Below are 21,704 nucleotides of genomic sequence, written 5' to 3'. Positions count from 1 at the left end.
CCATTAAGTGGCATTTTTGATTAACTGGCAGGACCAAATCCCCGCAAATATGAGACAATGAAGATTTTACCATACTAAACTTCAGTATTTTATAATATTATCATGGGTGCCGAGCAACCTAGAATCCTACAGTGCAGAAGGAGGCCATTTGGCGTATTGAGTCCGCACTGGCCACAATCCCACCCAGGCCCTATCCCTGTAACTCCATGCATTTATCCTAGCTAGTCGCCCGACACTAACAGGCAATTTAGCAGGGCCAATCCACTTGAACTATGGGAAACCGGGACACCCAAAGGAAACCCACACAGATGTGGGGAGAATGTGCAAACTCCACACAGTGACCAAAGCCAGGAATTGAACCTGGGTCCTTGGCGCTGTGAGGCAGCAATGCCAACCACTGTGCTACTGTGCCACCTCAAACTTTTTAAATGGGAAGGCAGGCACAACAAATTAACCTCAGTATGTTAAAATGAATACATGTTATATCAAGGCTTTTGCGCATCTCTAATCAACTTGTGGAACTCTGCAAACTGCATTCACACACCAGCCGTGTCTCCTGTTCTTGCCTCCCAATTTGAAAAGTCATCACTTGAACAGATGAACACTCTAGCTTAGAAGTACAGTACATTTAGTGGTATCTAAGAATTATTTCCTCACCGGGAGACAAAAGCTGGATGGAAAAAGAACCACACCAGGACAAACAGGAGAGCAGACCAGGCCATAGGTAACTAAGTGCATCTTTCCGATTAGTCCTAAGAATCGGGATCATCAGACAAACACAGGAGGCCTAAACCAGGAGCTAAGTTAGCTGACCTAAGCTGAAATAGTGGTAAGGGTCAGGGAGGAAGCAAAGAAAGGACATTATCAAATGATATAGCTTCAAATCACTACCAAGCTACTCCTGTTGGATGTACAGACATGTGGATATTGAGTAGGGGTAGAAAAGATGATCAGACGTTTGCTCCCGTTGAATGCAATAGCCTCTCGCTATTTGTTGCCAACATTTAGATGTGAAGAATAATGACCAAGAAAAGGTGGAGGGAGGTTGTTCACTGCCCATGAACTGTACTTCAATAAGAAGCCTGTCTGCCTTCAAGAGAGAAGGGAAGAAAATTTGATGAAGGGGAGAACGAACTGTGGAGCATTTTGTAATAAACAGTCATTTGATTTATAACATTGAGAAAAATAATGCAATTTTCCTGTTTCTTGAAGCACACTCATTATTTAAATTGTCTAATAAAGCTGATAGAAATCAACTTGCAAATTTCTGAATGCCGGGCAAAGAGGGTCAGCCAAGAAGACAAGTACCTACCGCCATGTAAATTAGCAGATAACACAAAAGGAATCTTTTGAAGCCAATCCATCACAGCCAATGTTTCTGGTTGCCGGGGATCACTGATTTTAAAAAATTGGTCAGGGAAGTTGCGGTTCAGGTCGAAGTTATTACTATTGTTTCTACCAACCACACCACTCACGTCCCCTGAAAATTGGAGCAGAATTGTTTTTAAGAGCTGCACAAGACACTTTTCACATACAGTCTAATCATGCTATCTGAAACGAAGGCACCAACGACACTGGAACTTATTAGCATTTTGGAAAACAGAAGGTTGCATCATTTATTCTTGCCCTGGGCATATAGGGAAAAATAATCAGATTATGAGCTAGTTTTCAGAGTTGCTAAAAAAAGTTGAAGTTAACAGAAATTAGTTTATGCAACAACAATTGGTTTGTTCGCAATATTATCAATGCATTTTTGTTTTTTTGAATATCCAAGCCAGTCATATTTATATATGATGACACAAATGTTAAAGCGCTGAAAATAAAGTTATTTATTGTTTTGATAATCAGTGCTCTTAACACATTTCACAGGTGCAGGACTCTTTTGCAGAATTGATTATTTGCCACAGGACTACTGATCTTAAAAAAAACTCTACAAGGGCAGGCAGCGTAACTTTCAGCTTGGAAAGGACCAGTGGAAAATAGTAAAGAAAGTCAGAAGAAGCAATTTTATTCAGGTCTCAAGTCCAACAGAACCATGACTGCATTGGTAGAGTGTGACAACAAAAACTAAAACAGCATTACGAAAGGTGACTGTTGTAGGGCGGACCTCGAAACTCATTACTGAACTTCAGAATTGATTATAAGAATAGTTTCTTTCATCCGTGGTCAAAACATTTTAACAAAGTTTCTTCCAAAATCCATAGTTTCAAATTCAAAACATCACCTTCTGTTGACATCTCATATCCATCAGGATTCATGGAAGGCATGATATGGATCCTTGTTTCGTTCACCAAACTGGTTACTTCAGGATCAGTTCCAAAGTTGTTGCACAGATACTCGATAAGATTCAGGAGCAGCTCACGGCCTACCACCTCATTCCCATGCATGTTTCCAATGTATTTGAATTCCGGCTCACCTAATTAAATAAGAACATTTATGTACTTGGCTTGCTTTAATTCATTTTCCTTCATACAGCGCTGATTTATTTCCCTGTACACATTGCAAATATTTCTGCTATTAAGTTAACGTTCTGCTGAATAATGCCAATTTACCAACAAAGTTTTGTGCAAAACTGACCTTCTCACATAGGGTGTTTTCATCACCTCACATCCAAGTCAGGAGTGGTAGCAAGAATGTTGAGCAGCATTAACAACTAGTGTGGACAACCTACACCAGCTGCTCACAACTGAAATGGATGTACAAGACAAAAGTTTGGAGTGGGGGCAGTTGGACAAGAATGTCCAAGGCATTGAAATACTTACAACTAAAATTGTGCAAAATAACCCTCAGCTCTTTGCCAATATCTCTGACATTCCAAATGTTATAGACTTTTTAAAAAATATTTAGTCTCTCTAGGAAATATTTATACAGCAATATCTATTTCTTCCTGTGACTTCTCACTTCCACCTTGCACTCTAGGGCAACTGAAAAATTTGCCAAAGTATGTGCCACAAAACAGGAATAAACCTCATGAAATGGCTATTTTACTCCATTATCTCAACATTCTCTTGACACATCCCAATCTATTTACAGAGCAGCTCTCATTTCCAATGGGACAATAAATCTTAGCTCCTAAAACACGTAAGCCAATAAGTTTCAAGGGACCAGCTGGGATCGAGGTATGGCTTGTTTATTTTTTTTTGTTTTTATTCCAATTCAATCCAATCAAGTCCAATTCAGAGTCTGAACAAGTTGAGACATTCCCAATCCGAGCTGACAAAGGCTCTCATGTCCTGTCTTGGGCTTGATCTACGCGATCCAAGCTGATTGGAGTGGGTATAGGTCCTCCACCAAGGCTTGATCTCATTTGCATCTTAGCCGAAAGGCCGAGATGCCGCTTTTAAAAATTGCTTCAAATAAAGCTGAAATGTAACCTAATGACTTCAACCAAGCACAGCATGTTGATACTACACTTCATCTTAGCCAACTAGGTCAAATGTTCAAAACAAAAACAAACACACTGTTATGGAGGCAAGGGAAGATGATTGTTCCAGATTTCCTTAAATTCTCCTTTGAGTTTTTTTTTATTCGTGTCATAAATAGGCTTACATTAACACTGCAATGAAGTTACTGTGAAAATCCCCTAGTTGCCACACTCCAACGCCTGTTCAGGTTCACTCAGGGAGAATTTAGCATGGCCAACGCACACAAACAGAACGTATTGAAGTGTGGGAGGAAACTCACGCAGACATGGGGAGAATGTGCAGCCTTTGCACAGACAGCAATCCAAGCCGGGAATTGAATCCGAATCCCTGAGGCAGCAGCGCTAATCACTGTGCCACATATAGAAAACACACATTTTAACTTCTGTTTATAGTCAATTAATTGAAAATCAAATTGCAGGCTTGTGACTTGCCAACAACTGGGGGGGGTGATTTTCCCAGCCTGCTGCACTGCTCTAGCAGCACAGCAGGCCGGGAGACTCAAGCGGAGGCCATGTAGAGGGCTTCCTGCTGGGCACTATGGCATCTGCGCTTTGAGCCGCTGGATTTCCAGCATTCTCTGCACCAGAAATTGGAGGGGAGAGAGATTGAGGCAGACCCGGACATCTCTTGGTCAGCGATCAGTGGGGAGATGGTGGGTGGCCAGCAACCAGAAGACCAGCAGGGCAGGGCTACTCCAAATGCACCGATCTCCACTATGACAGATTGGCACATGCACAGTGGCCCCTTCAGCACTATTCTGACGGTCTCTCCAGTGGGAATTGGCCCCAACCACAGCTTTTAAATGAGATTTACAGTGCACAGACAGTGGGAGATTCATTTTGAAACTCCTGCTGAAGAAACCAGAAGGAGTTACTCTAGTTTTAACACAAATTTGGTACTTAGAATGTTTTTGGGAGAATCCCACCCCTGGTTTCTGCTGTTGGAACAAGACTCTCTGCAGCATTCAGTTTGAACCTGGCAGTCCAGATGAAATTAAAATCAAGCTCTGTACAATTTTCTTGCAACTATACCCATTTCATGGATGCCTGGATTGTCTGATATTTCCATAACATACAAATTCCTTTGCTGCACCGATTTTCCCACTGTGTGTAGGTGTGTGATCGCTGGATAGTCTGTGGCATATTTCCTCAACAGGATCTCCATGTCTGCATAATTATGGTGCCTGAAGTTCACAGGTTCAATGGCCCTGGGCTGAGAGTCATCTTCTGTTTCTGATACATTGTGTGTCCTGAAGTCATTGGAAGTGGTCGTCTCAAAGGTATGATTATCCGCAGCTGCCAGAGGTTGAAGCGTGAAATTAAGTTGTGTGGCTGGGCCCTCAAGCACTTCAACATCGAAGATAGTTGCTGGCATGTACCTGTGAAGATATGAGCAATACCTCCGGCATTCTTTTTCAAAATATTTTTCAACGAATGACTGAAATCTTGCACATTAACTAATTTTTAAAAAGTAAACTAACTGAGAATTAACCAGATCTTCGAATCGAGACAAACCCATTTAAACTTTAATTTTACAACACGCAGCACAAGTGAAAATTTAACCTCTCAAATGTTAAATGATAAAACGTTTAGCATTCAGTCAATACAATTCAGGCAGCATGGTGGCACAGTGGTTAGCACTGTTGTCTCACAGTGCCAGGGATCCAGGTTCAATTCCTGGCTTGGGTCACTGTTTGTGTGGAGTTTGCATGCTTGCCTTGCAGCTGCGTGGGTTTCCTCTCAGTCCAAAGATGTGCGCATTAGGTTGATTGGCCACGCTGAATTGCCCCTCAGTGTCCTGGGATGTGCAGGTTAGAGGGATTAGCAGGGTAAATGCGTGGAGTTGTGGGGACAGGAACTGGAGTGGGATTGTTGTTAGTGCAGACTCGATGTGCCGAATGGCCTCCTTCTGCAATGTAGGCTCTCTATGATTATATCAAATGACATTATTACAGCTTGCTCTTTGTTTTCAACAGTCAGTTACATTTTTCACTTAAATTAATACCAATATGATGCACATCTCATTGTTTAGATCAAGAGATCTTAATTCCCTTCATCAACAGCACCAAGTGAGCACCAGCCACAAAATTTTCTGCATCAACATACTAAGGCTTCTTCAACAGCACCTTCCGAACCTGTTCTTCCTCGTGATAGAGTTCACAAGGGCAACAGGCACATGGGAACACCACCATCTTCAAGTTTTCCAAGTTAAACACCATCCTGACTCAGGAGATGTATTATTACACCTGTACTGTCGCTGGGTCAAAAATGCTGGGACTCCTTCCTTAGAAAGGCGCTGCAGACATAACTGCACTACAAGGAGCGCAGTGGTTCACCACTATCTTCCACAGGGCAATTACGGTTGGGCAGTAAATGTGCTCTGTTGAATGGTCTGGCTTTGTGAGGCATACAGAGAGTATCATTCGTCTTTTCTTACCCTTGTGCAATAACCGTTACATTGTAGGTCCCTGGCACTAGCAACCTGTGGAAATCACCAAAATTGCCAGTTGTGATGTTATGGTCAATGCCAACAACTGCAATAGTTGCATTAGAAATTCCCCAACCAAATACAGCATCTGTGACAAATCCTGCAATACCAATATGGACCTGCAAAATACAAGAAAGAATCACATTTTCCAACTAAATTGACAGTTGATATTTATGAGAAATGATCAGCAACTACTTAGAATACATCAAACTGGAGTAAATTTGTAAAATATTTTAAGCCCAAATTATCTAAATCCATTTAATTCTGGACATCACTTAGCATTTTGTAAGTTCGCTCTTTTGGTTGGCATGGAGGGAAGAGAGTTAGTTTGTCTGTAGTACTGTCTTCCAAAATGGCAGTCTATAAACAGGTCGAGGGTGCTGGATCAATTGAAACTTGATCAATAAAGTAGGGATAGAAGGATGTAGAGGAAAGAAAGCAAAATGAAGTTGTAGTCCAGGCTCCAGGATAGGAATGGTCTATTCCTGCTCCTATACACAAGCACTCGTAATCGCATTGAAAGGTTTCACTGTTTTGTAGAGCATTTTGGGATATCCCAAGGAGTTGAAAAGCAGTATAGAAGCATAGAAACTTACAGCAGAGAAGGATGCTGTATACACACGCTGTGTCTGTGAAAAATCAGCCATGCTTAGTCCCATGTTCCATGGAACCTTATATTTCTGTTTGCTTACCATCCCATCTGGCACCCTGAAGCCTGTAACTATCCTCATCATGACCTAATATGAAAATTTGAAAATAATGCTTCCCATAGTCATCTGTAAAGTCTGAAAACAATAATAGACCTAGACTCTTGTACAGAAATGCCCAGCCACCACCTGTGATTTCTACCAGAGTCAATTCTGTATCGATTTTAGCACCTTCTCTTCATTCCGTGGGCTTCCATCTTATTAAGTTTCCATTGAAGATCTTCATGGAATGCTTTCCGAAATTCCTTCTGTAGCACATTTAGTGTACTACTGATTTACTTCCACCATTATCACATCAAAATCAAGCTAGCCAGAAGTGATTTGCCAATAACAAACTTATGCCGATTCTGCCTGATGAACCCATGCCTTTCCAAATGCACCTACTGTCCCTAATAATGATTCCTAATAGCTTCCCCACCACAGGTATTACGTTGACTGGCCTGTAGTTTCCTGGTTTCACATTAATTCTCTTTTTTGAAGTGTTAAATAATATTAGCAACACTCCAGACTTCCAGCACCGTTCCACCATTGAGGATTGAAAAAATTGTGACAATGTCTCTGTTATCTGAAGAGCAATAGTGGTAGAGGATTCGATTGTCATGGGATTAGACAAGCATTTCTGTGGCTATAAACATGACTCAAATTTTTGAGGATGCTATTGTCAGAACTGATAAAGGGGCGTCAGTGGACACAGTACTTGGATTTTCACAAGACTTCCAATAAAATATCCTATAGGAAGTCGGTTAGCAAAATTGGGATAGGAGGTAATATTCTGACATGGATTAAGGATTGTTTAGGAGGCAGAAAACAGTAGAAATAAACAGGTCACTCTCACTTTGGCAGACTGTGACCAGTGGGGTACACTTCAATATTTGGATGTGGGGACCAAAATCAATATTTACAGGTTTGCAGATGACAAAGTTGTGTTGAGGAAGATGCAAAGTGGCTTCGAGGGAATTTGGACAAACTTAGTGAGTGGGCAAGAACATGGCAGGTGAAATATCATACGCAAAAACGTGAAGTTATTCACTTTGATCGGGAGACCATACGTGTGGAGTATTTCCTAAATGGTGAGAGATCAGAAAATATTGGTGTACAAAGGAACCCAACTGTCCTGGTCAATATGTCACTGAAAGATAACTTGTGGGTGCAGCAAACAATTGGGAGGGCTAATGATATGTTTGCCTTTATCACAGGAGGATGAATGTAGGAGTAGGGAAGTCTTGCTTCAATTGCATAAAACCTTGGTTGATCGCACCTGGAGTAATACATTTGTAGTTTTGGTGCCATTACCTTGGGAAGAATATTATTGCCATAGAGGGAATGCATTAAAGGTTCACCAGAATTGTTGTCAGGGTGGCAGGACTATTCTATAAAGAGATACTAGAGAAAATGGGCCTATATTCAAAGAATTTTGAAGAATGAGAAATTTTCATTGAAACCAATAGCATATTTAAGGGATATCGTGGGTAAATGCTGACAGCATATTTCTCCTGGTTGGGGAGTCGAGAATCAGGAAACACAAATTCAAATCAAAAGGGGGAAACTACTTAGGACCAACAGGAAGAGAGTATTTCTTTAAAAACTCAAGCGGGTTGGGAATCTTAGGAAATCTCTGCCAGTCATTGAGTTATGTTTAAAGCAGAGGTCGAAATATTGCTAAATACTAATGACAAAGGCACATGGGGAGTGTGGAGAAAAAGACACTGAAGTGGATGACCAGCCATGACCATGTTGAATGGCACAGTAGGCTCAATGGGCTGAATGTCTTACCCCTGTTCCTACCCTTGCTTTTTTCAGCAAGCCAAGATATATCCCACCAGAACTAGATGGCTTACCAATTTTCAGCAATGCTTTTTTTTAAGTACATCACCTCCACCTGCTACTGTACTGTTAATATACTTAATTATCATCTTCTAGTGTAACCTTTACATCATCCACTTCCTCATAAATGCTCATTCAATACTTCTGACATGTCCTCAACATCCACATGAAGAATTCCCTTTGGGTCCAATTCTTTCCCTGGCTAACCACTTACACTTTGTGCTTAGACAGATTTTCGGATCCAATTTAATATAATTCCTTTTTGCCTCTTGTAATGAATTTTCCAAATCTGTCCTGCACTTTCTATACCTTCCTGGTTATTAAATGAACCTTGTTCATAATGTGCCTAAAGTCTCATTTTTCTTAACTGTTAGCTCCTTTGTCATCCCCGATGTATTTTTAGCTTTGGATACTCTTACCTTTTTGCATCAATAGAATAGTTTGTACTTGAACTCTCTCTGCCCTGAATGCCTCCATTGAGCTCTGTCTGCTATGCCCTAGAAGCAACTTTCCAATCTACTTGGGCTCAATCCCATCTTCAATCAATTAAATACAAATTTAAATTTGGCCTTTTCCTCGTCATATTCTCTTAAAGTACCTGCTCCATTAGGGTTAGAAGGGAATCACGGTTATTCTCCCATTCTGTACTAAGGGCAGAGGCCATCGGGTGTTTGCAGCAGGTGAGTTCCAGCGTGATTTCGAAACAGTCTCCTTGTAGGTAATTGTAGTCTTGCATCCCACCTGTAAGGAAATGAGATATTACACAGTGGATGTGCTTGCTGCTACAACAGTATTACACTTTCCAGTGCATCTACTTAAATATATATATTCACCAATTTCAATGTACCACACTTGAAATGGAATTATAACTTATACCCAAGTACAGCTTATCGAAATAGAAATAGAAAACGCTGGATAAACACCACAGGTCTGGCAGCATCTGTAGAGTGAAACACAAGGCCATATGATTCTTCTATAGAACAGTTCAAAATTGGCTTAGTGGCAGGAAGCAGAGGGTAATGATCAAAGTCTGGCTGATGTATTGCAGGGGTAGGTGCTGGGTCCCTCACTTTGTTGTGTACATTAATGATTTAGACTTGAATTTTTTTTAATATTTATTCCTGGGACATGGGTGTCACTGGCTGAGTCAGCATTTGTTGTCCATCCCTAACTGCCCTTGAGCTTCGTATGATCATAAGTTTGCAGGTGACACAAAAATTGGTAGTGGCAAATAGCAAGGAGAAAAGCCTTAGATTACAGAACAATATTGATGGGCTGGTTAGATGTGTGGAACAGTGGCAAATGGAATTTAACCCCAAAAACTGAGGGATTATGTACTTTGGGAGGACTAACAGCAAGAAAATACACAATCAATGGCAGGATGTTAGGCAGTGCAGAGAACCAGAGGGACCATAGGATGCATATCCAAAGATTTCCAAAAGGCAGCAGAAAGGTGGAAAAGGTGGTTAAAAAGGTTTATTAGGTGAGGCACAGAACAGGAAGGTTATGACGTAGCTGTACAAAATGCTCATTAGGCCACAGCTCGAGTACCATGTGCAGTCCTGGTTGGCACACTGTAGGAAGGATGGGATTGCACTAGATAGGGTGCAGAGGGGATTCACCAGGATGTTGCCTTGGCTGGAGCGTTTCAGCTTTGAAGAGAGGCTGGGGTTATTTTCCTTAGAGCAGAGAAGGCTGTGGAGAACCTGATGGAGGTGTACAACATTATGGAGGGACATAGATGGGGTGGATAGGAAGGAATTTTCCTGAGGGGCAATAAGCTGAGGGCATAAGATTGAGAGGGGATTTGAGGAAAGACATTCACTCTCTCGAATCCAGTCGAGTCCTTAAACAACATGTTGTGCGTTCCTTTTGTTTTATGTACTGTAACTTTACCAATCTATCCTTCCCCATTCTAATCTGTGAAAGTTTAGGCATTATATTTTACTTATACTGATCTAAGTAAGAAAGATAACCTCTTTCTTAGCTGAGTTCAATAAAATCTTCAGATTGGTTATTTTTATAATTACATTGCAGTGTGCAAACAATTTACAATTACAGCGGGTAAACGGTTAAGCTCTCACTAAATTTGCAATTTAAACTTCTCAAAACAAAACTTTCATGATCAAAAGAGGAAAAAGAAAAGGGAGTCATTCGATCTTTCCTCACTTGATCATAACTGCGGCAATAATCTTACAACATACAGACAGTGCAAAGAACAGCCAGAAAGCTGATTTCTTGCCCAGACCAGTTATGAGGAAAGACTGAAGAAACTTGGAGCTTGCAGGTTGAAAAGGAAATATCCACGAGTTAATCTGATAATTAACAGAATGAGAAAGATAAATCCTCAATACTGATATAAATAGATTATCCTTCACACAAAGAGTGAATAACCCATGGGGTAAACTGGAGGAAAAATTACTGGCATGAGTTCAGAACTAACTGGGTAATACAAAGGAGTGAATCTAGCGTCTTTCTGGGTGGATGAATAAAAATGGCCTTCATTAAAAATTCCTTTGTGAACTTTTACACTCACAAACCTGATGGCTCTGATGACCTGCTGGTGCAATAAATCATTGGCAGCTGGCTCTTAACAATTGTTATAACTGAATGCCAAGACCTTGTTTTCAGCTTTAAGATAATAAATTGTTGTATTTTCTTAGCCTGAACTCAAATATTTGTGGGTGAAATATTTAACTAATGCATAACATTTTTAACTGAATATATTACTCTCAAGTTAATCATTTACACCTCAAAATCTCCAAACTAAACCACATTAATTATTTAAAATACTGCGAAATGCAGGTCTTAAATTACAATGGCCAATAGCATTTGTGCTCGTGCGTGCTTCACAAAGTGAGCTTAACTTTAAGGTGGAATGGATCAGAACAATGTTCTAATAAGGAGGATATGTGTCACAGAAGAAACTAGAATGGTAACAAAACTGCAATTCTCAATTTAAAGGGCTTTAAATGTCCTTAGCACAAGCACATGTGCCTTGGACTCTTCAGTTATTTTGTTCAATGCACAACTGATCAGAGAGCATGAGATGCAAGAACACAGGCTCTTTTACTGGGATTTTGAAGTTTGATAATATACTTAACGAACCAAGAAATAGAAACATAGAAGATAGGGGCAGGAGAGGGCTATTTGGCCCTTCGAGTCTGCTCTGCCATTCATTACACTCACGTCTGATCATCCAACTCAATAACCTAATCCTGCTTTTGCCCCATAACCTTTGATTTCATTTGCCCCAAGTGCTATATCCAGCTGCCTCTTGAATACATTCAAGTGTCAAGTACAGGCTTCAGCTCAACTGGTTTGAATATTTTGAGCCTGTTAAACAAACTCGAGTGTACCAGAATTATTCTTCATAGCTGGAATCCCAACGTCTTTTCTCTCATTTCCTTGCGCATCCTCATTCCTATTTTTTGTAGAATTTGTTTATATGCAAAATATTTACATTCAAATCTTTTGTAAATGTGAAGTATTTTTACCAATTGTTGGCACTTTGGTCTCTGAAGTAAACTTCAGTTCAAACCCCAATCAGAATTTGAGTACATAATCCAGGTTGATGCTACAGTGCACTACTGTGCAATATTAGAGATGTCACCTTCCAGATATAGTGTTGAATAAATTTAAGAACCCACAGCACAATTCAAAGATCATGAAGATCTTCCAGTGTCTTCAGGTGCCAGTATTCACATTGAACCAACTGCCAGGAAATAGAACAGCTGGTCGTTTACTTTTTGTGGGATATTGTTGAATACAAATCACCCGTCATGTCTGCCTTAATGATCAGCCAAGGTCACTGTAAAGTATGAATAAGTTACGTATAAACCAAATGGAAAGTGTTCAAGCCGACAAGACTTAAAATAAATAGCACCATACAAAAAAAGAAAGCAAACTATTATCATTCAATTGATTTGCTTCAGGTCCAGTTGTAACAGAAGATAACTTTCACGTTGTGTGGATAAATATTCCATACAGCAGTAACAAATTGAATTCATAGAGTGCTGACACAAAGCACTAACAGTACTTTGTAACTGGGAGAATTATACAGTCATCCAAATCCTAAACATGTTTTCTACAAAGCATAAGTTTTAAAGTCAGCAATTCACGTGTCAGTACACATTTGGTCAACAATCCCCAAATGCACTGTATGCTGATCAATGGGGAGGTATGGTACAAAAGCAAAATGTGATCCTTAAAAAATTCTACTAAAAATATTTTCCCTCTATCCATTTGCGATTTGTTGTTCCTCTTTCTCAGGTCTCATGTTTTACAAAATTTTACAATAGGGTTTGGGCAGACGAAATGTTGCCAGGCTCATGACACAGTCAATATATCATGATCAGTTAACAGCAGATCAAGAAATTCTGCATCTGATTTTTCATCTCGTCTCTCTCACCCACACACTCCATCAGAAGGGATAGAGATGAAGAATGTAGCTTCCACTAGAATGCTCCTCAAAATGGCATGGCAGCGTATGAATCACAGATGGAAATGGTTTTCCACCATAAACAGTGAGGCAGTCAACAATTTTGTCCACTTGTTACAACGTCTTTTGGTATTTTGAGGTCAATTGCTTGCTGCATTTCCTCCACACAGGTCTTTAACAGTTAGGAATTGTAAGCACAAGTTCATCACAATTTGCTAAGATGTGACTGATAAAAATGCTGAAAGGTTAAAATGCTATTTGAACATGCAATGATGAAATCAAAACATGATTTACTCAATTCAACATTAATACAAGAGGAGAAGAAGCTTACTAATCATTTTTTTATTTGTAATTAGAACAAAACCTCGGTATCAGAAAATGTCTCTCTTTACTAATCAAGCTTGGACAGACTGCTCAGCACTTAAGCAATCCCATGAAAATTTTCCAGTTATCAATGGTGTATTTGTCTCAAGTTTCTCATTTATCTAGGGACAAAGTTAAACACTTGACTATTCTTAGTCATCTGACATTCTTCCACCTTTTGTGGATTACACCTCAAATAAAACTCCCAAACTTTCTGCATCCATCTTATCCAAATTACATGCATCCTTCATCTTTGCTGATCTATAGTGTGTTCTGGTCCCAGTGCCAAAGAAAAATCAAAATTCTAAGGCTTGTTTTTTTTTAAAAAAAACTCCTTGCTTATCTCTGCCACTTTAAAATTCCTGCCACAATTCCTCCATCCTTCTTAATCTTGTCTTCCCTCGCTCATATTCCTAAAAGCAAGGTTTTGTGAAAAAGTTTATTTATTAGTCACAAGTAAGGCTTACATTAACACTGTAATGAAGTTACTGTGAAATTCCCCTAGTCGCCACACTCTGGCGCTTGTTTGGGTCAATGCACCTAACCAGCACTTCTTCCACTGTGGGAGTGTGGGAAGAAATTGGAGCATCTGGAGAAACCCACATAGACACAGGGAGAATGTGCAAACTCCATACAGTGACCTAAGCTTGGAATTGAACCCAGGTTCCTGGCACTGAGGCAGCAATGCTAACCACTGTGCCACTGTGCAGTGACTCGTGTCAAGGGCCAGATCAATGGAAACAGTTTTTCATATCCTCTCCCAAGAGCCACCTTATGGTGTGACCCTGATGTCAAAATGAGAATCAAACTGCAGAAGTGAGAAAACAAAAGCAGAAAAAGAGGATATTGCTGTTAAATCCAATCCTCGTTTTACCAACAGCTATCTACATGTTGTGATTAAAATATTTTGCAAGATCAAAGCACTTGGGCAGTTCAAAAATATATTGTCTCTCTGGAATATTTAATTGCTCACTTGTCTAAAACGTATTCCAAAATTTTACACCCTATAAATAAATATCCTTTCAAATTACTCAGTAAGCAATGATGTAAACACCTCATTTTGTATAAACCTTTAAATATGGCTCTAGCCAACTTAATTTACATACAATAGCAATTTACAGGATTTACTATAGCTGCAAGAAACAGGAGGGCAAATAACACCTAACAATAAAGTTGTGTATTATTCAACACAATCTCCTACAATTAACCTGACTGTATGCTGAGTAATATCTGCTCCATCAGCCCTGCCTCCTTGCTAATGAGCATGCTCTGATGCCAGCCATTCCCTCCAAACTATCAAAAGCTAGCTAAAACAGCTGAAAGCAAAAGGCAGCTATAACTCAGTCAATAACTGATCATAAAGAATCACAATAGATACAACACAGCAGACCATTCAGCCCACCGTGTGAATGCCAGCTCTTTGCAAAGGCAACTCAGCTAGACCCTCTTCTCTGCCCTTTCCCCAGAGCCCAGTAAGTTTTCTCTTGGGTTCAGATCAGATCAAAAAATGTCAAATTAAAATGGTCCAACTGTACTTGACAGCAAAGTTCATTCTGTTTTGCCCGATGCTAAAGGAATCAATTGATACATAAAACAAGTTGGCTGGAATGTTACCACTTAACAGGGCAGGATTTTCCCATCCCATTAACATGAACTAAGATTCGGCTGGGCGCAAAAAATGTTCTCTGACCTCGCTGCAGTGGGGGAGTGGCATGAACAACCGGTAAGATTGCGCCCTGCTTTTTGGAAATGTGTTTGAATTCTATTAGCCAGTTAAATAGAACAAGGAACAGATAGCTGGTAAATACAATTTACCAGCTATCTGAATCTGTGATCACATTCTATGTAATATGATGATTATAACACCAAAATACAAAAAACCCATTCAATAAATTTCACGTAATTCTAACTGTAAAAATCAGACATTTTAGTCATGGAACCAAGCAATAGGCCTATCAGTGGTTAAAAGGAGATCTGTGAGCTCATCTTCAATCATGTGCAGTGGCATTGGCCCTCTTACCTACTATTTTAGTTGCTCTATACCAATGAAGACTCAGTTTTGATTTTCAATTAAAGATAATAAAAATGCAAACACCAAATTGTCACACAGCACAGTTACAATGATACATTTACTGCCAATGATGGGTGGCACAGTAGCACAGTGGTTAGCTCTGCTGCTTCACAGTTCCAGGGACCCGGGTTTGATTCCCGGTTTGGATCACTGTCTATATGGAGTTTGCACATTCTCCTCGTGTCTGCGTGGGTTTCCTCTCAATCCAAAGATGTGCAGGTTAGGTTGATCGGCCATGCTAAAATTGCCCCTTTGTGTCCTGGGATGCATAGGTTAGAGGGATTAGCGAGTAAATATATAGGGATATGGGGGGAGGGCCTGGGTAGAATTGTGGTTGGTGCAGACACGATGGGCCCAATGGCCTCTTTCTGCACTGTATGGTTTCTATGATTCTACGATGTAATACCAGCCATTTCCGTTCTGTACTTCACCTCTGAATACAAATCAAATTTCAGAAGATCCCACTGGAACAATGGGTGCAACATTCACATGTTAGGGAAAAATAACAAATTCAATGGAAATTAGCACAATGCAAGTCTAGGTTGACCTCTGATATGTTGCGACAGGTAGAATCCACCCCTCCTTCCAGCTGACTCAGAATGCAGACTACGGACAAGAGATTTATCATAGAAACCCTACAGTGCAGAATCAGGCCATTTGGCCCATTGAGTCTGCACCGACCACAATCCCCACCCAGGCACTACTCCCATATATCTACATATTTACCCACTAATCCCTCTAATCTCACGACTCTAAGGGACAATTTTTAGCATGGCCAATCAACCTAACCTGCACATCTTTGGACTGTGGGAGGAAACCCACGTAGACATGAGGAGAATGTGCAAACTCCACACAGACAGTCATCCAAACCAGGAATCGAATCCAGGTCCCTGGACCTGTGAAGAAGCAGTGCTAACCACTGTGCTACCATGCCACCCCTTCAATAAGTTTCAAAGACCTCAGGCGTCAGCACTGGTGTTTCTCCAGTTTAACAATAGTTTTTCACATTTGCAAGAAATTGATTCTCCAGTAAGTTACAGCAAAATTGCAAATCTTTTACTATTTGCTTTGAAAAGTCTCAAGAGAACTTTAACTAAATTGAGTTTTGTTGCAGATCTTCTAAAAAAAAATTAAAAAGAACAAATAATGGTCCTCAGCTCAAACTGTACAAGTAAGACGGCACAGTGGTCAGCACTACTGCCTCTCAGTGCCAGGGACCCAGGTTCAATTCCGGCCTCAGCTGACTGTCTGTCTGGAGCTTGTGTGTTCTCCTTGTGTCTGCTTGGGCTTCCTCCCACACTCCAAAGATTGAGAGTTAGGTTGATTAGCCATGCTAAATTGACGCTGTCAGTGGGACTAGCAGGGTAAATACATGGGGTTACGGGGATAGGGTCTGGGTGGGATTGTTGTTGGTGCAGGCTCCTACTGTAAGGATTCTATGATTTTGAATAGATGCTTTGAAAAGTCATGAGTTAACAATAGCTCAGAAGCTTGGTAAAGCAAATCATATATATTATTTTTGACATTTAATTACCACTCAAGTCCAAAACATTTTATGGCTACAACACAGAAGGAAGCCATTCAGCCCACTGAGACAGAACGTTTGATGGATGGAATAGCTTCCATGCTGCTCTGTGATTCTGTCAGAGCTGTCCTCTGGAAATCAGATTTTAAAAAATAAAAACTTATCGAAGTTCAACTGTAAAGTTTACAAATTAACAGTCAGACTACATGCAAGTGCATGTAGTCAATTAGAGACTGCAATTTGGTCACCACACTACCAGAAAGATGGAGGTTTTGGACAGAGTTCAGAAAAGGTTTACCAGGATGTTGCCTGGTATGAAGGGTATTAGTTATGAAGAGAGAATGAATAAACTGGGATTGCTCTCCCTGGAAAGATGGGGACTGAGTGGCAACCTGATATAATTTTATAAAATTATGAGAGGCATAAATAAGGTGAACAGTTGGAAGATTTTACCCAGGGCAAGAATGACCATTATGAGGAGGCACACATTCAAAGTAAGAGGGGAAAGGTTTGGTAGAGGTGCGTGAGGGAAGTTTTCTTTGTAAAAAGAGGGTGGTTGGGTCCTGGAATGCACTGTCAAGTAAGGTGGTTGAGGCAGATGTTAGTGACATTATCTGGATAGACACATGAACATGTGGGATAGAGAGAGATACAGGTGGTTGGTCTATATAGGGCAACGTAATCAGTGCAGGCTTGGTGGGCTGACTGTCCTTTGTTCTATTTAACTGGGTAATAGAATTCAAACTGTTCACAGTTGCCAAGGTCAAAGTAGGTCCACAAACTAACAATCCCGTACCAGCACTTCAGAAAGACCAACAATCTTATCTTGCAGCTAGGCAAGACTTTTAATAACCTATGAGCTATCAAATTATTCTAAAACAGTGTGCAATTTTAAATCATGCCAATAAACCTAAATAATAAGAAGGCTCAACTTCGAGATGTCTCTAAATGCTTCACGGCCACTTTTGTACTATAATATAATGCAAATTGAAATCCAGTTTGTGTGCAGCATTATCTCAGAAAAAGCAATGTGATAAATACAGACCCACAACTTATATCACTGAAAGATTAGGGAAAAGGAACAAGAGAACACTGCCATTTACAAGTTTTCCTCTACGTCATACACCATTGCAAATTGAATCTATAATCACTATTCTTTCATGGTTGGTGAATCAAAGTCCTGAACTCCTTCCTTAACGGGCACTGTTGTGTACCTGCATCATGGGCTACAGTGCTTCAAGAAGGTGGCACAACACAACTTCTCAAGGGCAATGTATGCTGGCTTCAACAGCAATATCCTGATCCAACGAAAGGATAAAAACCCTTCTCTAGGACAATTTAAAGATGGGCAGCAAAAACTAGACATGCCAGTGGCCCTCAAATTCCAGCAATGAATAATAAAAACTAGCCAGTTTTAGCAACTCCGATTAAGGTGCATTGTTGAAGTCCTTGCTGACAGAAATTTAACTTGCATGAACTTCCAATATTTATATGATTAGTTTCAGTGCAAAAAACTCTTGAAAAAGTCACAACAATGCCTCAGCTCGTCTGCTACTAAAATGGTAATCCATCTCAATTATTTTTAGACTTGATGATTCCAATGCTCTCAACCTACCATCTTCCACTGTTGCATGCATTCCAGATTTTTAGTTTACAGAGCAAATTTTGAAGTTTTAGGACTTGGGTAGCTGAAGGCACAATTGCCAATGGAGGGGATTAAATTGTGCAGCACAAGGCTGCAGAATCAGAGGACTACAGACATTTAAACCTTGTAGAGCTGAAGGAGTTTAAAAGAACAGGGAGAGATTTCAAAACAAGGACAAGAATTTTAAAATACCAATTCATTTGCTTTTCCCCCCCAAAATCGTGTATAATTTCTTGATCTAGTTCATCGAGTCTCATTTTAAGACTCTGCTAAAGATATGTCAGACAGTCATTCAATGACAAAATGGATTCACTGAATTTAAAATGTCTTCCTGCCTTTATCCTTGGACAGTTAAACTGGAAACTTTAAGAAGAATTGTAATGGAAGAAACCAATTTCTTCCCACTCAGATGGGAGAAATGAAGGACACACCATTAATAAGGCCAACTTCTAAACAAGTCAGTCAAAGGGAACTGTTCCAGCAGTGAGGGCCATCTGATATTTCCATCCTTTAGAAAACAAATATTGAACCTAGGGTAGTCACTGCACACAAAAATCGAGAGTTTAAAACAGTACACAGACGTTCAAAAAGGCAGCTTACCACCACCTTCTCAAGGGCAAGTAAGGAAGGATAATAAATACTGGCCTGGCTAGCAACAGCCATATCCCTTGAGATAATTTTAAAATGTATTTTTTAAGTTCCTAAAACTTTAATTTGTGCTTATGAAAGGACATTGAACATTTTTGAGCAGAAAATGTCAGAACCAAGGTAAGAGGTGATTGTAGCCCAATATAGTTGTATGGAACAGCTACAAATGGGACTCTAATGCTGATATTTTACAAGCCCGCTCGGGCAAGGCTCATAAAATCCCACCCGAGTCCAAGAAGAATTACGTTCTGCGGACCTCGCCAGGCGTGCTGGTAAAATTCCGACATAAAGACTTTATGACCTGAATATTACAAATAATGTATGAGAACATAAGAAATAGGAGTCGTCAGCAATCCAGCCTTTCAAGCTTATGGGACAAAAGTTCTCTCTTGTATTCTCCAAGGCAAAATATTGATCAGAGTTCTGCAAAGCAATCAGCATTCTTCTCTCAGGCAGCATAAATTATTACTCCCTTTGAAATTTAGCATTCTGTCTATTCCTGATGCGTGCAGGGTGAAAAACTTTGATAGCAAGTCTGTTCTTTCTCCAGCAAAAAATTACACATGGTTCTTGTTTTCTTTCTCCTTCCTTTCCTGAATAGCAGATTTATGTTCACTACCCTACAACATCCACTATTTCTGTAGCCATTTCTTTTAGAACCCCAGGACAAAAGTCATAGATTCAGGACGCTGCTAGCCTCGTCTATTTATTTAGATTTTTCATTTCACTGATTTTGGAACGGTTTTTGTTACTTACCAAGGTGACAGATACAAAGCGGCGTTCGTATCGCTTCCATTTCCTTCTTCGCTATTAGAATTTTTCCCATCTCTGTTCGAGAGAGATCCATATTTGCTTCCACTAATTTCTTTCTCTTAACTTACCTACAAAAGCTTTGACAAACTGTTAGTGTCTCTCTTGCTTCTATACTCCACGTTTTTCTGCTTAAGTGATACTGGTTGAGGAATAAATGCAATGCAGTACAGTAGGCAAGGCTCCCCTTTGGAGTATCCCATGGAACCTTTTACATTCATTTGAAGGGGCAGTCGGTTTAAAAACTTATCCAAAAAATGGCAATAGAGGACTCTATGGGTACCATAAGTGAAATGTCAGCACAGATTTTCTTACTTACTGATTTTATGAATATAAACAAAAGAGACTGGAAAAGCACAACAGTTCAGCTAGCATTTGAAAAAAGAAAATACAGTTTAAATCTTTAGCTGCACATGCTTTGTCACAACTGAAAACTGGAAGTTTTTGATTTTGATCAAAAAATGCAAAGCATTAATTTGTTTTTTCCCTTGATAAGTTGAAAATTTCCATTTTCAGAAATTACAGCAACCTCACCTAGGCACTTCCCAGAAGTTCATCAAAATGCTGACTACCTAAGCCTAAAACACTCACTACAACTATTTTACTGAACAGGATATCCTGCAAATCTTGCTCATACTGTAAATAAAATGAGTCAACTTGCCTCAAGTCTTTGTCAACAATGGACCCTTTTAACCTCAAGTTTGTTCTCAGACTCAAAGCTCATTACATGCTAAATTACATAGTTTATGATGCAGAGTTGCCAGTATTGGACTGGGGTAGGCACAGTAAATGTTCATCAGGTGAAGAAACAGCACTCCAAAAGTTCATGCTACCAAATTGTTGGACTTTAACCTGGCGTTGTGAGACTACTTACTGTTACATAGTTTAGGAATTAGCACTGGTTTCCTGAAAGTTGACTACTCGCTCAAAGAGAATGGGAACGCATCTTTTAACATAATCTGCTACAATTATTGGCAGGAAGACTGATAGGAAGGGTAAAGATGTACTGCTTGATAAATTACATTTTAAACATGCATTTGTACAGTCCCTATGACACTCTTGGTATATCCCAAAGCATTTTATAGCCATTGGGTTGTTTTGAGAAGTAGCCAAATGCTGCTATGTACTTTCAAACAGTGGTTTGAAAGTATAAAGTACAGTTTGGGAATGGAAAGAGATGAATTCACACAAAATGCACAGAATCAAAAGGCTCAAAAATACAAATTGCAGAGCTGGGCCGAGAGGTGGCAGATGGAGTTTAATGTGGAAAAGTGTGAGGTAATTCACTTTGGCAGGAATAATGGATGTGTAGAGTATAGGGCTAATGGTAGGACTCTGAATAGCGTTGATGAACAGAGGGATCTAGGTGTATGTGTACATAGATCCCTGAAAGTTGGGAATCAAGTAGATAAGGTAGTTAGGAAGGCATACGGTGTCTTGGCATTTATTGGTAGGGGGATTGAATTTAGGAGCCGCAACGTCATGTTGCAACTGTACAAAACTCTGGTGCGTCCGCACTTGGAGTATTGTGTGCAGTTCTGGTCCCCACATTATAGGAAGGATGTGGAGGCATTGGAGAGGGTGCAGAGGAGGTTTACCAGGATGTTGCCTGGTATGGAGGGAAGGTCCTATGAGGAGAGACTGAGGGATTTGGGGTTGTTTTCGTTAGAAAGAAGGCGACTAAGAGGCGACCTTATTGAAACATAAGATGATTAGAGGTTTAGATAGGGTGGACAGTGATAGCCTTTTTCCTCGGAT

General features: G+C 40.0%; 1 protein-coding gene across 1 annotated transcript in view; it reads right to left on the bottom strand.

Annotated features, from left to right (window-relative positions):
* Nucleotides 1–21,704, bottom strand: part of LOC145357490 (carboxypeptidase D-like) — a 73,430-nt gene that overhangs the window by 35,590 nt on the left and 16,136 nt on the right. The window contains exons 3-7 of the mRNA XM_080210862.1: nucleotides 9,042–9,184; nucleotides 5,862–6,031; nucleotides 4,457–4,803; nucleotides 2,225–2,416; nucleotides 1,313–1,480 (exon numbers count right to left, since the gene is read on the bottom strand). Of these exons, the coding sequence (XP_080066988.1) occupies nucleotides 1,313–1,480; nucleotides 2,225–2,416; nucleotides 4,457–4,803; nucleotides 5,862–6,031; nucleotides 9,042–9,184 (1,020 nt within the window). The remainder of the gene's footprint in view (nucleotides 1–1,312; nucleotides 1,481–2,224; nucleotides 2,417–4,456; nucleotides 4,804–5,861; nucleotides 6,032–9,041; nucleotides 9,185–21,704) is intronic.

This window comes from Carcharhinus amblyrhynchos, chromosome 23 (assembly GCF_965287045.1).
Source record: "Carcharhinus amblyrhynchos chromosome 23, sCarAmb.v2.hapA, whole genome shotgun sequence".
Classification (NCBI taxonomy): Eukaryota; Metazoa; Chordata; class Chondrichthyes; order Carcharhiniformes; family Carcharhinidae; genus Carcharhinus; species Carcharhinus amblyrhynchos.
Note: the sequence above shows the minus strand (reverse complement) of the source record. Positions and strands in the feature narration are given on the sequence as shown.